This window comes from Capra hircus, chromosome 7 (assembly GCF_001704415.2).
Source record: "Capra hircus breed San Clemente chromosome 7, ASM170441v1, whole genome shotgun sequence".
In the NCBI taxonomy this organism is placed as follows: Eukaryota; Metazoa; Chordata; class Mammalia; order Artiodactyla; family Bovidae; genus Capra; species Capra hircus.
In genome coordinates, this window is record NC_030814.1 from 48780739 (window position 1) to 48795709 (window position 14971).

Below are 14971 nucleotides of genomic sequence, written 5' to 3' on the forward strand. Positions count from 1 at the left end.
GGACCCTTGTCCCGTCGTGCAGGCTGGGCCCTTCCAGAGTGGTATGGAGCCAGGACTCCCTTGCTTCCTCAGGCTCACACCAGCTGAGCAGAGGCCTCTCGTGTGTGCTGAGTTGGCTCTGTCTGAGCAGCCCCGCCTCCAGCTTCATCCAGCCCTACTTCTCTGCCTTTGGTGGCCACAAGTGCAGGACCATAAAAGGCCTATTTCTACTTGTTCCTAGGCACCAAGGCATCCCCTCTGTGGCCCACTGGGCCCTAAACATGTAGAGCCCACCTGGGACGGAGGCTTGGGGCTGGTGCCCGCTCCTGCTGCCCTGAGGAGGCGGCCTGATCTTATCTTCAACCCAGCCTAGAGCTCATCAGCCTCCGTCTCCTGCCCAACCCAGAAACCAGCAAACAGGCCAGGAGCCCCGCTCAAGTTCAGCCTGTGACCCTGTCCATGGCACAGCAAACCCCAAGCCTACCTAACCAGGGTGCTGGTAGCTGACTGGGGCCTAGTACTGGTGGAGGGTCTCAGGATAAGGAGCAACTCAGGGCTCAGGGCAATGTGATGAGAGGCTCAGCCTGCTTGCCATGGCTTCTGCTCTGCCCAGCGAGGAACATGTTGCCCGGTCCCCTTCCTCCTACTGCCTATGGCTCCTACCTTCCCCTGCAGCCAGGGCACCTGGGTCTGGACTCTGTGTCAGGTCTCTGGATGGCATTCCCAGGCAGATGCTTGCAGCACCTGTGGCGGGGAGGGGTAGAAGGGTGGGCAGACCAGGGGCAGCTCTGTTCCCTGGTCATAGATCTGGGGGGAGTGGGGCCTGGAGATGCCAGACAGTTCCCCTCTTTTCCCCTTGACTGGACCAAACAGCCACAGATCTGCCAGCCAGGTGGGTTAGGTGATCAGGCCCCTGGGATCCAGGGGAGAACCCCAACCTGGCTGGAGGAGCAGGGCTCTGGGCACATCCCCTGCTGGGCCTTGGCACCATGTCCTCCTTTCTGTTGGTGCCTATTGGGCACCTTGGGACCTAGGCAAGTAGCCCTGACTGCAAGAAAGAGGGGGGCAGAGGAGGATAAGGGAAGGAGCACTGTGATGGGAGTCGGGTGTTCTGGATTGTCATCCTGACAGCTCCTGACTTCAGCGACTGCATGAAGGCAGCTTCCTCTCTCTGGGCCTTAGTCCCCTGTCTATAAGGGGATGGGCTGACTCTGGGCCTGTCCAGCTCTAGTGAAGTCCTACAAACAGGGCAGGGGTGCTGAAGTCAACCAAATCTTTGACTAGTAGGTCTTGCCACATCTCTGCAAAGCAGGCGATGATTGTACCAATCTCCCGGACATTTGTTGTGAGGTATAAAAATAGTGCAATATGTAAAGTGCTTAGCACAGGGCTTGGCTCTAAAGTGGAAAGAACTATTTTTCATGTCCTTGGAGTCAGTGAAGGAACATCTTGTCTTTACATTTCTCAGGAAGAAACGGAGGTCTCAGTGGGAAAGAAGAACTGCCATAAGCACTCACTGCCAAAGGCAGGACTAGAACTTGGGTCCGCAAGCCGCAGGTTGGGCTGTGCAAACCTGGGCCCAGTAGCTGCGCTACCTCTGTGGGACACCTCAAGGCACAGGGCCTGACCCCTGCCTCCCCTCCCTTCTGAGTGCAAGGCTGGCATTACTCACTGCAGTTAACGAACCAGATCACTCTCCACCCAGACCCTCTGTAGGCTCTTTGCTCTCTTGGCCCACTTTCCACTGATTCTGCCCCCATGCTCACTGCCCTTAATGGGACAGGCCTCACGGGGACCGTGTGGATGGCACGTTTTCTATGGTGCCCGCCCAGGCCCTGCAGGACCCTGAGGCACTCAGGCATGTGCGTGTGAGCTCATGTAGGAGAGTCAGCTGTCACCCACTGCTGTGACCCAGGAATTTGGCCCTGCTGCCCGTGCACAGCCTGTGTTCCTGTTCCCTGTCCTAGCGTGTAGGAGCCAAGCTCAGCACCCTCCAAAGCATCCACTCCTGCCACCAGGCTGTGGCAAGCAGGCCTGCATGCAAGTTGCAGCTGGGGGGGTGCACATGCGGGCTCTCCTGCCTGCCGCTTCCCTGGGGAATGGGGAGTTTGGCAGAAACAGTCCCCCTGATGCGATCAGAGTCTTGTGCGCTCAGCACCACGCAGGCAGGGCTGGCTCCTCACTGTCCGCCACCACTGGGCACAGCTACCAGCCTCTTGGGCACAGGGGAAGCAGTGAATTAGCAGTCGTGCCTCCTCGGCAGAGTGGCAGTTACAGTCAGGATGGGGATTGCCTGTCTGAGGCAGTGCCCACACCCATGTTTGAGGCCTTTGAAAGTTTGGAGGTTGTGTGTGTGTGTGTGTGTGTGTGTGTATAACAAGGAGTTGCCAAGGAGACCTTTTCCTCTTCTCTGTTTTCCTCCTCCTTCTCCATCCTCTCCAGTCATCTCTGCAACATCAGGACCCTACAGCCTGGGTCCTGCCCACCCCCTAGGACCATGTGCACAGGCCAGCACGGGGAGGAAGAAAACGAATGAAACTGACAGAAAGAGAGGAAGGGAGAGAGAAACTTGGAAAAGGGATAAAAAGGAAGAGGAAAGACAGCGATATCTGAGAAGGAAGGGCTCAAGGGGAGCAAGGAAGGATTGAGGAGAGGGGAAAGGCTCAGGCCAGCTCCAAGCCAAGCTGGACTATCATCTCCTTTATTCAGAACATTAGACCCCCATTAATACAACCTCGGGGCACAATTCCCTTTTGTCCTGTTTGTTAATTTCTAAAGCAGCGTTTAAGTTAGTTAGTACCTGACATGCTGGGCCTGTTCTCCTGCCCCAGTCCTTTGTTCTGCAGGAATGCTGCAAACCAGGACAGGAAAGGTGATGTCCAAACCTGAGCTCAGTTCCAGTGGGAACTCAGAGAATGGCACCTGGAGTGATGTGTGGTGTGTCCTTCCATGATTCAGAGGGAGCAGTATAAAGAGGGAGTGACTTTTGAATTTCTTCCTAAGAATCATTTCCCATCTTTTGAGCATTTACAGCATGTCAGACACTGTGCTCATCTCATTTAATCCTTAGAACAGCCTTGGAGTTAGGGAATGTTAGCTCTATTTTGCAGATTAAGAAATCAAGGCACAGAGAAGCTAGGCTACTCATCCCCAATCACAGCCTGTAGGTCATGGAGTCACTCTAACCGCTGCCCAACGCTGCCTCTCCTCTCCTCTGGGCAATGACTCAAGTGCCCTCGGTGGTCGCTAAGGATGGTTCCAGTGCTTTCATGTGTGGAAGCAGTCTCCTCCTGGGGACAGGCTAGCAGGTCTGGGATACGGGGGTGGCAGTGCAGCCTTTCTTCAGCTCACCTGCGATCACCTCTAGCCTTTAGATGTATATTCTGTGCCCTGCCCGCTACCCACCAGCTGTGCAGCCCCTGAGCAAAGGCCTCTCTTCTCTGCCTCTGAATTGCAACGTTGGCGGCAAAGCGGGAAGCATATTGTGCACAGAAACAAAACTGAGTGGTTTTTCCTTTTTCTGAAGGTGGTAATGGTGCAATTAGTGGCTAAGCCATTTACCCCCTCCTCCCTGACTCTCCTCCCCTCCTTCCTCTCTGCCTCCCTCCTGTTTCTCTCCTGGGAAGAAGTGGCTGCATCAGAGTCAACTCCATCAATTCTCTCCCACTCCCGACTCGCCCAGGAAGAGGGACAGAACTGGAGAGTACCCAGATTTCCCCAGGGGCCCTAGGAGACCTAGGGTTGTATAGTCAGGGATCTGCTGGGGTTGGGGATTACCAACAAGCAGATAATGTGTCTACTAAGTGAGGTGACCAGTAAGGCGATTTGGAGATTCTGAAGGAGGGCTGGGCTAGAAACCCAAGAGAGTTGGGATCCTGGATCCTTTTATTGTGCGGTCATTGTGGGCAAGTGCTGGCATGGAGGGCTGCAAAGGGAGCTTGAATGGAGGAGGTGGGTGTGAGGGTCCGAGATTCTGAGTTCAAGCTGCAGTGATGGAAGTAGTCATTGTCTCACTTTAGATCTTCTTTTTGCCGCTTCTAGAAACTAAAAAGAGGCCTCATGTTTACATACTTCATAAAGGCCCCCACAGCTCTCAGCCTACTCTATCTTCACAGCCTTCCTTTCCAGTGGTAGCTAAAAGGAGCGAGAGGCCCAGAGAGGGGCTGTGACTTACCCAGCATCACACAGTCAATATATGTTAAGACTGGAATTGAACTCAGATCTTTAAATGCCAGCTCTTTTTCTTCTTAACCCCCCAGGTCTTGGGGTGAGATCTTGGGGCCGTAGATATGGTTACCGCCCTGAAGAGTTGAAGTTGGCAGGGAACGTGCCCACAGAATTTGGGAATGAGAATTTTAGGGCAGGTCCATGGCCACTCCCCTCCAAGCCAGGCCATGCTCCCCTCCCCACTGCTGCTTCCACCTCTTTCACCTTGACGTGGAGCACGAGCAGAAACTGGGACATGAGCCCCAGGAGACCAGATCTGCATGGCCCCTCCGGGGGCCTGGGCTAAGAGCGTGGCTAAGGAAGAGACCTCCGGAGGGGACCTGAGGGACAGCTGACTGTCATAGCTGAGAGGGGCTGGGATGAGTGGGCTGCCAGGGATGTTCCCTCCAGAACCCCGATAGCTCCTCTGCACTTCTGCCCCTAGCTAGAGTGCCAGTGTGATGGACAAGGTGGCAAAGAACAGAGAGAGGGAGAGCAAAATAAGAAAGATAGAGGCAGAGGCAAAAAAATTACAGGGGAGCAGAGAGATAGTTAAAGAGGCTGTAGTGATCTACTGAGAGAGAGAGATCCCAATGAATTAGCCATCATTTCCCTGTAAACCTAAGAACCTGGCAGTTGCCAGGGCAACGGGGCAATACCTGTCTCTCCAGAGGAGATGAAGTTGCCAGGGTAACTGCTTCCTGTCTTTTCTGGGGACCATCCGGAACATGGCACCCACTGGCCGTTACCATGGTAACTGCCTTTTTGCCCCACTTAATCCCATCCTGTCTGTTACAAGGGCCCCACAGTTAGAAGTGGGGGTGGTGGGAAGACTGAAGATCACTTGTGGACTAAGTTTGTTGTCTTCCCCTTCTGCCAGCCCCTCCCTAAGTCCATCACCTTGAGGGTGCTGGGTCCACCCACCCCTGGGCCCACACAGGCCTGCAGTATTGTGTGTGGTAGGGCCAGGGCGTCCGGAGCAGGTTTTGCAGTGGTAGGCAGGCAGGTGTTGGGGAGGCAGTTACCGGGGCAACGGGAACAGGGCGTTTCGGAGGTGGTTGCCATGGGGACCTGGATGCTGACGAAGGCTCGCGAGGCTGTGAGCAGCCACAGTGCTCTGCTCAGAAGCCCGGGGCTCGTCAGTCAAGCCGGTTCTCAGTTCGCACTTGGCAGCACGGGCAGGCGAGTGGCCCCTAGTTCTGGGAGCAGCAGCGCTCCAGTCCCGGTCCTACAGCCCCAAGCCTCGCCTGCCCGCCCAGCGCCAGGATGGCCACCATCACCTGCACCCGCTTCACGGAAGAGTACCAGCTCTTCGAGGAACTAGGAAAGTGAGTTGCAGCTCAGAGAGTCCTGGAGGGCTCAGGGGGCTCAACATCATGGGTGGGGGGCACCTGCACTGCTTTCCGTGCACACACAGGCAGATTGAATGTGCTTGGAGGTGCTTGGATGTGCAGAGTGCCTAGAGCTGGGCACAGGCATGCTTGCCAAGCTGTGCCAAGGCTAGCTGCGTGAGTGTGTGTGTAGAGGTGAAGGGTTGACAGTGCGTGGCAGTGTCTGTGCATGCAAACACGTACATACACACACGACTGCACATGACCTGGGCACACACAGATTGGCAGAAATTCAGGATTTAAAAGGGTTCTTCCCAGTCAGCTGAGTCCAAGGCTGGAATCCCCTGTTGAGTTTTTTTCTTGAGGTGGCCATCTGGCCTCAACTTGGTTACTTCTGGTGACAGAGAGCTCATCATTTCCTGGGTAGTTCCTCCTGCCTTTAGGCACCTACAGCAGCTGTGCGGAGTGGCCGACTTCTCCTTATAAGCACAGCCCCTCCCCTCCTTCCCCCTGACAGCTCTGCCAAGGGTGAGAGCAATGGTACAGCAAGGGTTAATAAATGAGCCCCTGTTGAGACTTCTTGGGTGTTGGGAGGAGGGGAGAGACAGTCAGTGAGCTGTGGGAGGGGGGATTCTGCTAATGCAGTGGCTAGTGATGTGAGGGTGCACCAGCTCTGGTCCCTCGTCAAAGTTGTCCAGCCTCAGAGCTCATTTCCTGCCTTTGATGACTGATGTGGAGAGAAAGATGGGAGGAGGTGGTGGAGGGAGAGGAGAGCCCCTTGGGATAGCCCCATGGACTGTGGAGTGTCTGGGGAGCACTCCCAGGTGCCGCCAGCTAGGTTTGTGAAGCATCTGGAGATAGATCCACAGCAGGGGTACAGTTTGGAGGCAGAGTTTGCCCTATGGGCAATGCAGCTCCAGTGCCCTGGGTGGCCGCTGGTATAGTAGCAGGAGTGCAGGGGAGAGGCACCCTGTAGGCAGATATGTGCTGCTGTAAGGTCTGAATATGCACACGCAAGGGTGCATTTTGATGTGTGTTGTTGTGTAAGCACTGACTCTGTGGTACACTTGCGTGCACTGAAAAGGTGTGCAAGTGTTCATGTATACGTGCCCTGGGGGAAGGTACTGGTGTGTGCTTTATGTGGAGGTCCTGAAAATGCAAGTGTGCCCTGCAGGGGTGGATGGATGCAAGTGGCACAAGGAGGTCCGTTGGCTGATTTGCATGAGAACGAAGGTGCATACATGCGTCACTTATGTACACATGGTTGGAGCTGTGTGCACATCAGCTGTATATAAATATATGTCTGTGTAAGGATGTGTAGGTGGGACTTGGGCTGGCTGGTGTCCCTGTGAGGTCTGGATATGGACATCTGTGAGGACTGGGGGCCATACCCCTGGGAAGGTTTATGTGTGTGTGTCTGAGGCCTGGGCCCATGGGCTTGGGTGGGAGTGTGGCTGCTGAAGGCATGTGCGAGCTCAGGCTGGTGTCTGCATGTGTGTGGGAGGTGGGCCCGTGACTGTGTACAAGTAGGCTGCCCGCACACACACATGCACACACACACTTGCACACCAGGCTATCCTGACACCTATAGGCACACACCAGACCCTTGTACAGACACATACCCATGTGCAGACGTGTGCTCACTCCTGTCTGCAGACTTCCTGTCTTTCTGAGTGTGTTTTTGTCCTGAGGGTGGGGTGTGGACAGCAGGAATGAAATGTTTGGAGCTGCTCTGGAGGACCCAGGCTGTCTGCCACACTTGTGCAGGGACCCCTTCTCAGCTGGGTTCCGGCATCCACTGGAGCCAAGGATTCCCTGATCAGCTGGGTGCTGCCTTTCAGGGTGAGACCAAGGCTCAGTTCTGGGAGGACTGCGTCACAGAGTGCAGTGGAATGGAGTTGAGATGTGACTCAGGCGCTTATAAAGCTGCTGTTTTGCCCTAAGTGGAGATGGCTATCATGAAGACTGGGTGGTCTGGTGGTGACTTGGCAGGGAGAGCCTTCTCGAGCCTTCTTGGCCCCACGGTCTGCCAGGGCTCTTGCAGGGATCAGGGCATGGGCAGAATTTCTGGAGCCCTTTTGTGACCGTGGCAGAAAGACTGAGGGTGGCAGGCAAGGCCAGGCCTAATCTGATCAATTTCCTTCCACAATTACCAGTGCTCTTAACATTTTTAAGGTCACATATTCCTCCAGGAATCTGATGAAAGTCTATCTTCCCTAGAAAAATGCTCGAACCTACGAAATGGTGCGGGCAAGGTCAGGACTCACCAGACGTCAGGAAGCCTAAGGATGGGGCCTGAGGATGCTTGTATTGGAAAAAAAGATGAGGCGCTACCCCTCTGATGCCTGGGTTTAAAAAGCCAGGGTGCATCACTGGGGAGGCAGGGCTTTCCTGATTCACTTGAAGCTTCAATCCAAATGACCAGGTAGTGGCAGCATTCAGCACAGGGCGCAGGGCCTGGACCTTACCGCTGGACAGACTACGGCACCTGTTTCCCACAACCTATAACCTGGAGACAAAGAGGGACTGGGAAGATGAAGTGAGATGGTTCTCATGAAGACACAGTGACACTTGTGGCACCCTGAGATCACCACTGCCCTCAAATGGGGGCTGGTACCTGCCAGGGCTTTGCTTTTGAACAGGAGTTTGCCCAGCTTGGCAGAAGGGGTTGACCAAGCCCTGCCCCTCACCCACCGGGCTGGCTGGGATGGGACAGGCTCCTCTTCTGTCGGGATGAGCAGCGCAGATGCCTACGGAGACCACCCTTCAAGGGGTGACCCAAGGCCCCGGTCAGCCAGGATACTGTTGTTACCACCTGGAAGCTGCGCTCCCATTTCCAGGAGCCCACTTCAGATCACCAGCGTGATGATTGCCAGAGGCAGCTAGGCTGACCCTCCAAGGGGCCATGGGGGCCTTTGACCTCCTTTTGCAGGGCCCTGGCCTCCTAGCTGCAGAGAAGGACAGGAGGAGGACACGAGCCTCTTGAGGGATTCCTGGCACCCTGCCCAATGAGGCCTGGCTCCTGACTGCAGGCCTTTGAGGACCCCAGGGTAGGGCTGGCTGAGGATGTCAGAGGAGGGGCTCCTGCCCCGCCTAGGGGGCAGCCAGCTGAGGGGGTTGAGGGGTCGGGGTCAGAATTAGTGCTCTGGGGCCTCTTGATGCTCCTGGATGGAGGTCCCACTGCAGCATACGATTCACATAAGCCAGGAACTTGATTCCAGTTTCCCTAGAGGGTTGGGGTGGGGCTGTCTCTGGGAACCCAGAGACTAGCTCACTTCCTCCTTCCTTGACCCCTCCAGTCCTCCTTCCTCCCATGGGACAGGGAAACAGAAGCCCAGACCTTAGGAGCACAGAGGCTTATTTGGAGGCAGGAGGCAGGTTGCAGCACCCCCAGCTCCAGGGTCAGAGTGGGCCTGGGGGCTAGGGTCAGAGCTCCCTGCAGACCCAACCTTCTGGAAGACCAGGACCCTGGGTGGGTGGGGCAGCCGGGGGAGGAAGGGGTGAATTCCAGGAGATAGAGAAGGAGGATGCCTCTTCTAGCCCTTGACATTCTCCGGGCTTTGAATCCCAGTCCCAGGAGAGGTTAGTTAGGGAGGCAGAATTACCCTGCAGCCTGTGTAATCACTGGGCTGTACAGAGAGAGCCTGGGAAGGATATTTTACTTGAGAAGGGGAGGGAGAAGGGAGGGAGGCCAGAGAGAACAGCAACCCAGTCTTTTCTCTCTAGAAAAGGATCTGAAATTGACTCAAGGGTGATGTTGGAGCTGGGGGATGGGCTGCAGAGGCCAGCAAGATTGCCTGAGGGAGAGGGGAGAGCTGGCTTTGGAGCCCCCATGGCTTTGTATCATGAACAAGGCTCAGGCTTGGCTGATCAGTGGGGGACACTGGAGACCAGAGGCAGCTCCCTGTTCCGGGGTGGGGTGGAGGGGGGGAAGCCAAGGGTCCTGGGTGCTTAGGTTCCTTCGCTCTTGAACACAAGCTCTGACATCTGCAGGATGCGTTTCTCAATCCCACTCTCTTCCTGGCAGGGCTGTTAGGAGGATCCTAGGTGTAATACTGGAGAAGTGAAAATACCTGTGCCATGAGGCACTATCCCCTGCAAAGACAGGACTGTGTTTTATTTTGCTTCTGACAACCTGTCACCTTCACAGCACTCTGGGGCCAGTGTGGCACTTCTCCACCCACTAGCTCACCCCTGAGGGAGGGAGAGGACTCACTCTCCCATTTTACAGATGAGCAGACTGAGGCTTGAGAAGGTGAAATGACCTGGCTCAGGGGGCTGGTGGCAGCACTCAGGCTTGCATGTAGGTCCCCAGCACCGCTCATATGGAGAGAAGACTAAGGGGGCCCCCTCGTGGTGCCCTGCCTGGGGAACACTTCCAGGGAAGAAGGGTGTGCCCTTGCGGATGAGGGAACTCTGAACTGTCACTTATTTTCCCATCATGATTCTGCCTCTAATTGACTGCACCAGATTCCTTGTCCCTGGTGTACCTCAGCTTTACTATCTGTGAATTGGGGATCAGAGCACTTCTGCAGATGCTGGAAGGCACCGTTAGAGTTGCTACCCTCTTTAGCCTCTGCCTGTGAAAGGCACCTGTGGGAAATTTCAGGCTTCCCGAACACCAGAGCTGGGAGGACCATATAGGTTGTCTCCTCACAGCATCAATGGTGGAGCCAGTAGCCAGAGAGACGCAGTTTGCCCGAGGCCGCAGGAAGAGCCTGTGGCAACGGCAGCCAGGGTAGGGGGCCAGGTGATGTTCAGGGGCCAGCAGCTAAGGATGGGAAGTTGGGGGCAAGTGGGACAAGGGAAGGGGACAGCCTTCCCCCACTCTTCCTCCAAGCCACCAGAGCGGAAGGCATGCACATGTTCTGGTGCTTGCCGCAGCCCTCCGCCCCCACGCGGCCGCCCCCACACAGGCTGAGACACACTGACACTGCTGAGCCCTGCTCCCGCCTGCCCGCCTCCCTGCACAGGCACACAGTGACTGCTGCCAGCATCCCTGCAGTCTGGGGGCCCGGCCCCCCCAGAGGGTGAGGGCACAGCCTTGGAACGCAGGGCCTGCATCCCGTTGCTAGTGCACGCATGCACACACACACACGCACACACGGGTGCATATGGATGTGTGTGCCAACACACTGGCTCCAACAGGGCATCAAGCAAGAGCCTTACCTCCCAGTGCAGGGAGAGCAAGATGATGCTGGTAGGCTTCTGGCTTGTCCCCCTGCCGCCACCACCTCTCTCTCATTCTCCCTTGCTCTCGCTCTCTTGCTCTTGCTGTCTTTCTCTCTCTGTCCTTCGCTGCATCTCTCTGGTCCCTGTTTCTCTCTCTCCTTCCCTCTTTTGTGCGCTGGTCCCTTGGCCACCATCCACCCCTCCTACACACACGTTGATGTGTCATGGTCTCTTCCGAGCCTCTCTGTGGTGTGGTAGGGAGCTTCCCAGCCCAGGCCAACCTGGCGCAACCTCTGCCCCACCACCCAGCATGTCACAGGCTGCTGAGACCCAGCCCAGGCACTAGATCTAGGTCCCTATAGGACTTGGCTGCCCACCAAGATGTCAGGTGGGGCTGTGAGGCTGGTGGTACCTTCTGTGCTAGAAAACACTGACGGCCTTGATATCTCAGCATCATATAAAAGGAGGAACAAGTCTGTGACCCTTGCATCCACTCAACAACTATTTCCTGAGCATAGACTCTGTTCCTGGCCTTGGGCTGAGCCCAGCAGGTACCACATGCCAGACTTATGTCATCTCTGCCCATCTGGGGCTCACGATCTAGTGGAAATCTGACATTAACTAAATCACTTCAGATATTGTTATTTAAATGCAACTGGATAAAGGCTATGAGCACAAACATGGGGTTATAAGCTACAAAGAGACCTCAACTGGTTGGGGTGATGGAGGAATCAGGGAAGGCTCCCCTGAGGCAGTGACACTGGGGAGTGAAAGCTGAGTAAGAGCTGGTCAGAGGGAAGAGGGTGGAAGAGTGTTTCTCACAGTGGGAACAGCACAGGCAAAGTCTCTGTGATGTGTATTTTGATGGAGCGTGTCAGCTCCAGGGGGTTGGTGGTCTTACTCTTCTTAGGCATTCTCTGTTGCTTTCAACTTTCCTTTTTTTGGCAGCACCATGGGGCATGCAGGATCTTAGTTTCCTGACTAGGGATTGAACCTGCGCTCCCTGAAGTGGAAGCATGAAATCTTAGCCACTGGACCAGCAAGGAAATCCTTGCCTTCAACTTTTGGATACCTAGGGGCTAGAAGGAATATTAAAAACCTGTAGCATGTCTAGAAGGGGTGGGAGGTGGGCAGAGCAGGGCCACATGTCTAGAGTAACAGGGAGGTAGATTTCAGTTCAACCTAAAGAACATTCTCATTGTCAGAACTGACCCTCTCCCCGCAGACGAACATGGTCTTGGGAAATATTGAGCCCTGTTCCAGCAGATACACATGTGGAAGCCCTCTTCTCACTGCTGGGTCTTGTTTCCCTCCCTGCCTCCATCCCTGTCCTTGTCTGGTAAGATGCTTTGCTAGAAGCACAAAATGGGAGATGGTTTAGGGGTCAGAATAGCCTCAGTTGCATACAAATATCAGAATGAAGAGTGTTCCCTTGTCTTAGGGATGGGGAAATAAGGTCCAGAGAGGGTCAGGGGCTTGCCTGAGGTCACACAAGTCAGTGACACATGAGATCTGGGCCCTTCAGCCTCTTTGCATTTCAATTCTTGGCTTTTCACCCCTTGGAGCCTTTCTCTCTGAAAGTCTTTGGGGTGTACATGTGATTGGAGCCAGGCCAGGAGGCTCCCTGAAGCTGGGAGAAAGCAGCCCCTCACCATTTCCCCCTGTTTTGCCTGCTATGATCCTGTCACCAAGCTCTGCGGATATATATTTTTTAATTTTCCTTTTTGTAACCCATTCAAGAAAACCTAGGCACAGCCCAAACAAGGAACATGTTGGAACTTCTGTTGGTTCAATGTTCTCTGCAGCAAACAGACTCTTCGGGTTCCCAGGCCTTCTGTGTCCCCAGCAAGGCTTCTGCTGGGTTGGCGTGGGGCAGGCCTGGGAGTGCGGGACGGCTGGAGTCTGGAAGTGGGCGGTGGCAGCTGGGGTGGAGAGGAGGAGGGATGTGTGGTTTCAGGAAAAGGTCCTAGGATTTCCTGGCTCTCAAATGCTAGTTTGTGGAGCTTGGGGAAGAGCTGCTATGCTGAGCTGGGGAGAAGAAAGAGAGAAAACCAAGCAGTGGGGATTCTGAGTCCCCAGCTCCTGCTGCCTCTGCTCTGTTTGCCATTTGGGGACCTGCATAGCTGTGTTTGTTTCTTATTAAGAAAGGATACTATTGCTTAAAAAGAAAAAAAAAAGAGAAGGCTTACAAATGATCAACCGTTGATTTCACAGATGGATAAACTGAAGCCCCCACAAAGTGAAGGGATTTGCTTAAAGTATATAGAGGTGGGTGTTATGGAAACAGGGGCTTCCCAGGTGGCTCTAGTGGTAAAGAACCCACCTGCCAATGCAGGAGACATAAGAGACATGGGTTCGACCCCTAGGTTGGGAAGATCCCTTAAAGGAGGGCATAGCAACCCACTCCAGTATTCTTGCCTGGAGAATCCCACGGACAAAGGAGCCTTTGCAGTCCATAGGGTCGCAAAGAGTCGGACGTGACTGAAGTGACTTAGCACACGCACACACACGTTGTGCAAACAGGATGTTCCTTTCATTTCTGAACAAATCTGACCCCAGCTTTTTAACCGAGGAATCTAGAAGCTCTCAGAGGATCTCGCATGAGCCACAGTCACCCCCCAAAGCACACTCATTCCAACTCCCAGGATGTTGCATATCATTTCCCACAAACCCCCCACCCTAATGCCCATCTGTGGACCCCAAGTTAGGGGAGTCTGAGAGGTTAGGGTATTGAAAAGAGCAAAGGATGATGATTCAGGACTCCTGGGTTCACGGTCTTGGCCTCAAGTTTCTTTCTTCAAGTTTCTTTAACTGTAGAATGGGGAGAGAGCAGACCTCAATGGCAAGATATTACTGCGGTGTCGGCTGCAGTTCCTTGCGGCCCAGACTCCGGCCCCTCGACTGGGGCTGCTCCAGCGACCAACCCCAGCTCTGCACCTTCCCCCAGACATTCAAACCCCATCTGCTGCGGGTCCCATGCCCCCAGGCCTTGCTCTGTGCCAAGTGATCAGACCAGCTAACCTGGACTGTGAGTTACTGACCACCAGGAAGTATTACCAGTTAATCCTCTCACAGGTAACAGGTCTGTCTACCTTTGAGCAGACACTTTCTGAAATCACCCCAGCTCATCTCAGAGAGGTAGAATGCTTAGGGATACTAACCCGGAGTGGTGCGATTTGGAGAGAGAAAACTGCAGTTTGATTAAGAGGTACCGATCACATAGTATTTCTAGTGAGTAGCTAGAAATTTGGGACTAGAATTCTGAAGCGAGGAATGGCTGTGTAGAAGCAGATTTCACCCTTGGGTGATGCTCAGTGGCTTTCATCATTTTGCGGGGTTGGGGGGAGGTGGGCGGGGCAGTGGTGGTGGTCAGAGAATCCCTTGTGAAGCTAATGAAAACTATGCGTCCTCTCTACAGAACAATGCACAGACCCAGAATAATTTAGTTAAAATTTTAGAGATGTTCACGAATGCTCAGGGCCTCCACAGAGATCCCAGCTTAATGATCCTGGGTAGAAGGGATGGCAGGGGAAGAGGTAAGGATGGGTGGAGAGAGAACAAGCAGTAAAAATGTTCAGAGGGGGATGGAAGGGGGATGAAGAAGTGAAAATAAGTTGGGGGGGGGCCCTGCCAAGGAGAATGTGGTGACCCAGAAATGAGAGAGAAGATGGGCCTCAAACTGGGTAGCCACTGGGGCCAAATGTCACCTGTCGTGGGGCAGGCTAGGCAGATCAGGCCCACAGGGGACTGCAGGGGTGGGGGTGGGGGGCACTGGGTGGGCGGGGCTGGCACAACTTTTCTTCCAGGGAGCCGGGGTGGGAACCAGATTGTGGTGGGTTCATGAAGCGTGGGAGGTGGGAAGAGGAGGCGGCGAATGTCGGACACTTGCTCTGGAAGTTTGGCAGCAGAGGAAGGAGGAGGAAGTGGCCAAGGCTTGTGGGTCGAGAGAAAGGCTCCTGGTTTTTCAGCTTTTCAAGTTTGGGGAAGGATGGTTGTTTATTTCTCCAGAATGAGGGAGTCCTGGGTGTGTTTGAGGAAGCAGCCAATGAAAGGAAAACCCTAGAGACAGACGAGATTCCTCATAGTCAGACCCCTGAGGAGTGCAGAGTGGCTCCGGGACTGTGCCGTCATGAGCTGTGTCCATCCCCATCTGCTGATACCCATAGGCATGCCCCGGGCTCTGGAGTGAAGGTGGGGAATTGCCTTGAGGGCAAGATGGTGGTAACTGATCTTGGGTCTCAGGGACCTTTTCCCATCCCTGCGTAGCAGATACTTCTCACAAA

At 54.6% G+C, this 14971-nt stretch overlaps 1 protein-coding gene across 3 annotated transcripts in view; it reads left to right on the forward strand.

The window, feature by feature from the left end:
- Positions 5247 to 14971, forward strand: part of CAMK2A (calcium/calmodulin dependent protein kinase II alpha) — a 65832-nt gene continuing 56107 nt past the window's right edge. Inside the window, exon 1 of one of the 3 annotated variants that reach the window (XM_005683168.3) lies at positions 5247 to 5513. In XM_005683168.3, the coding sequence (XP_005683225.1) occupies positions 5452 to 5513 (62 nt within the window). In that variant the 5' untranslated portion in view covers positions 5247 to 5451. The remainder of the gene's footprint in view (positions 5514 to 14971) is intronic. The other 2 variants (XM_013965695.2, XM_005683169.3) reach the window with 2 other exon arrangements.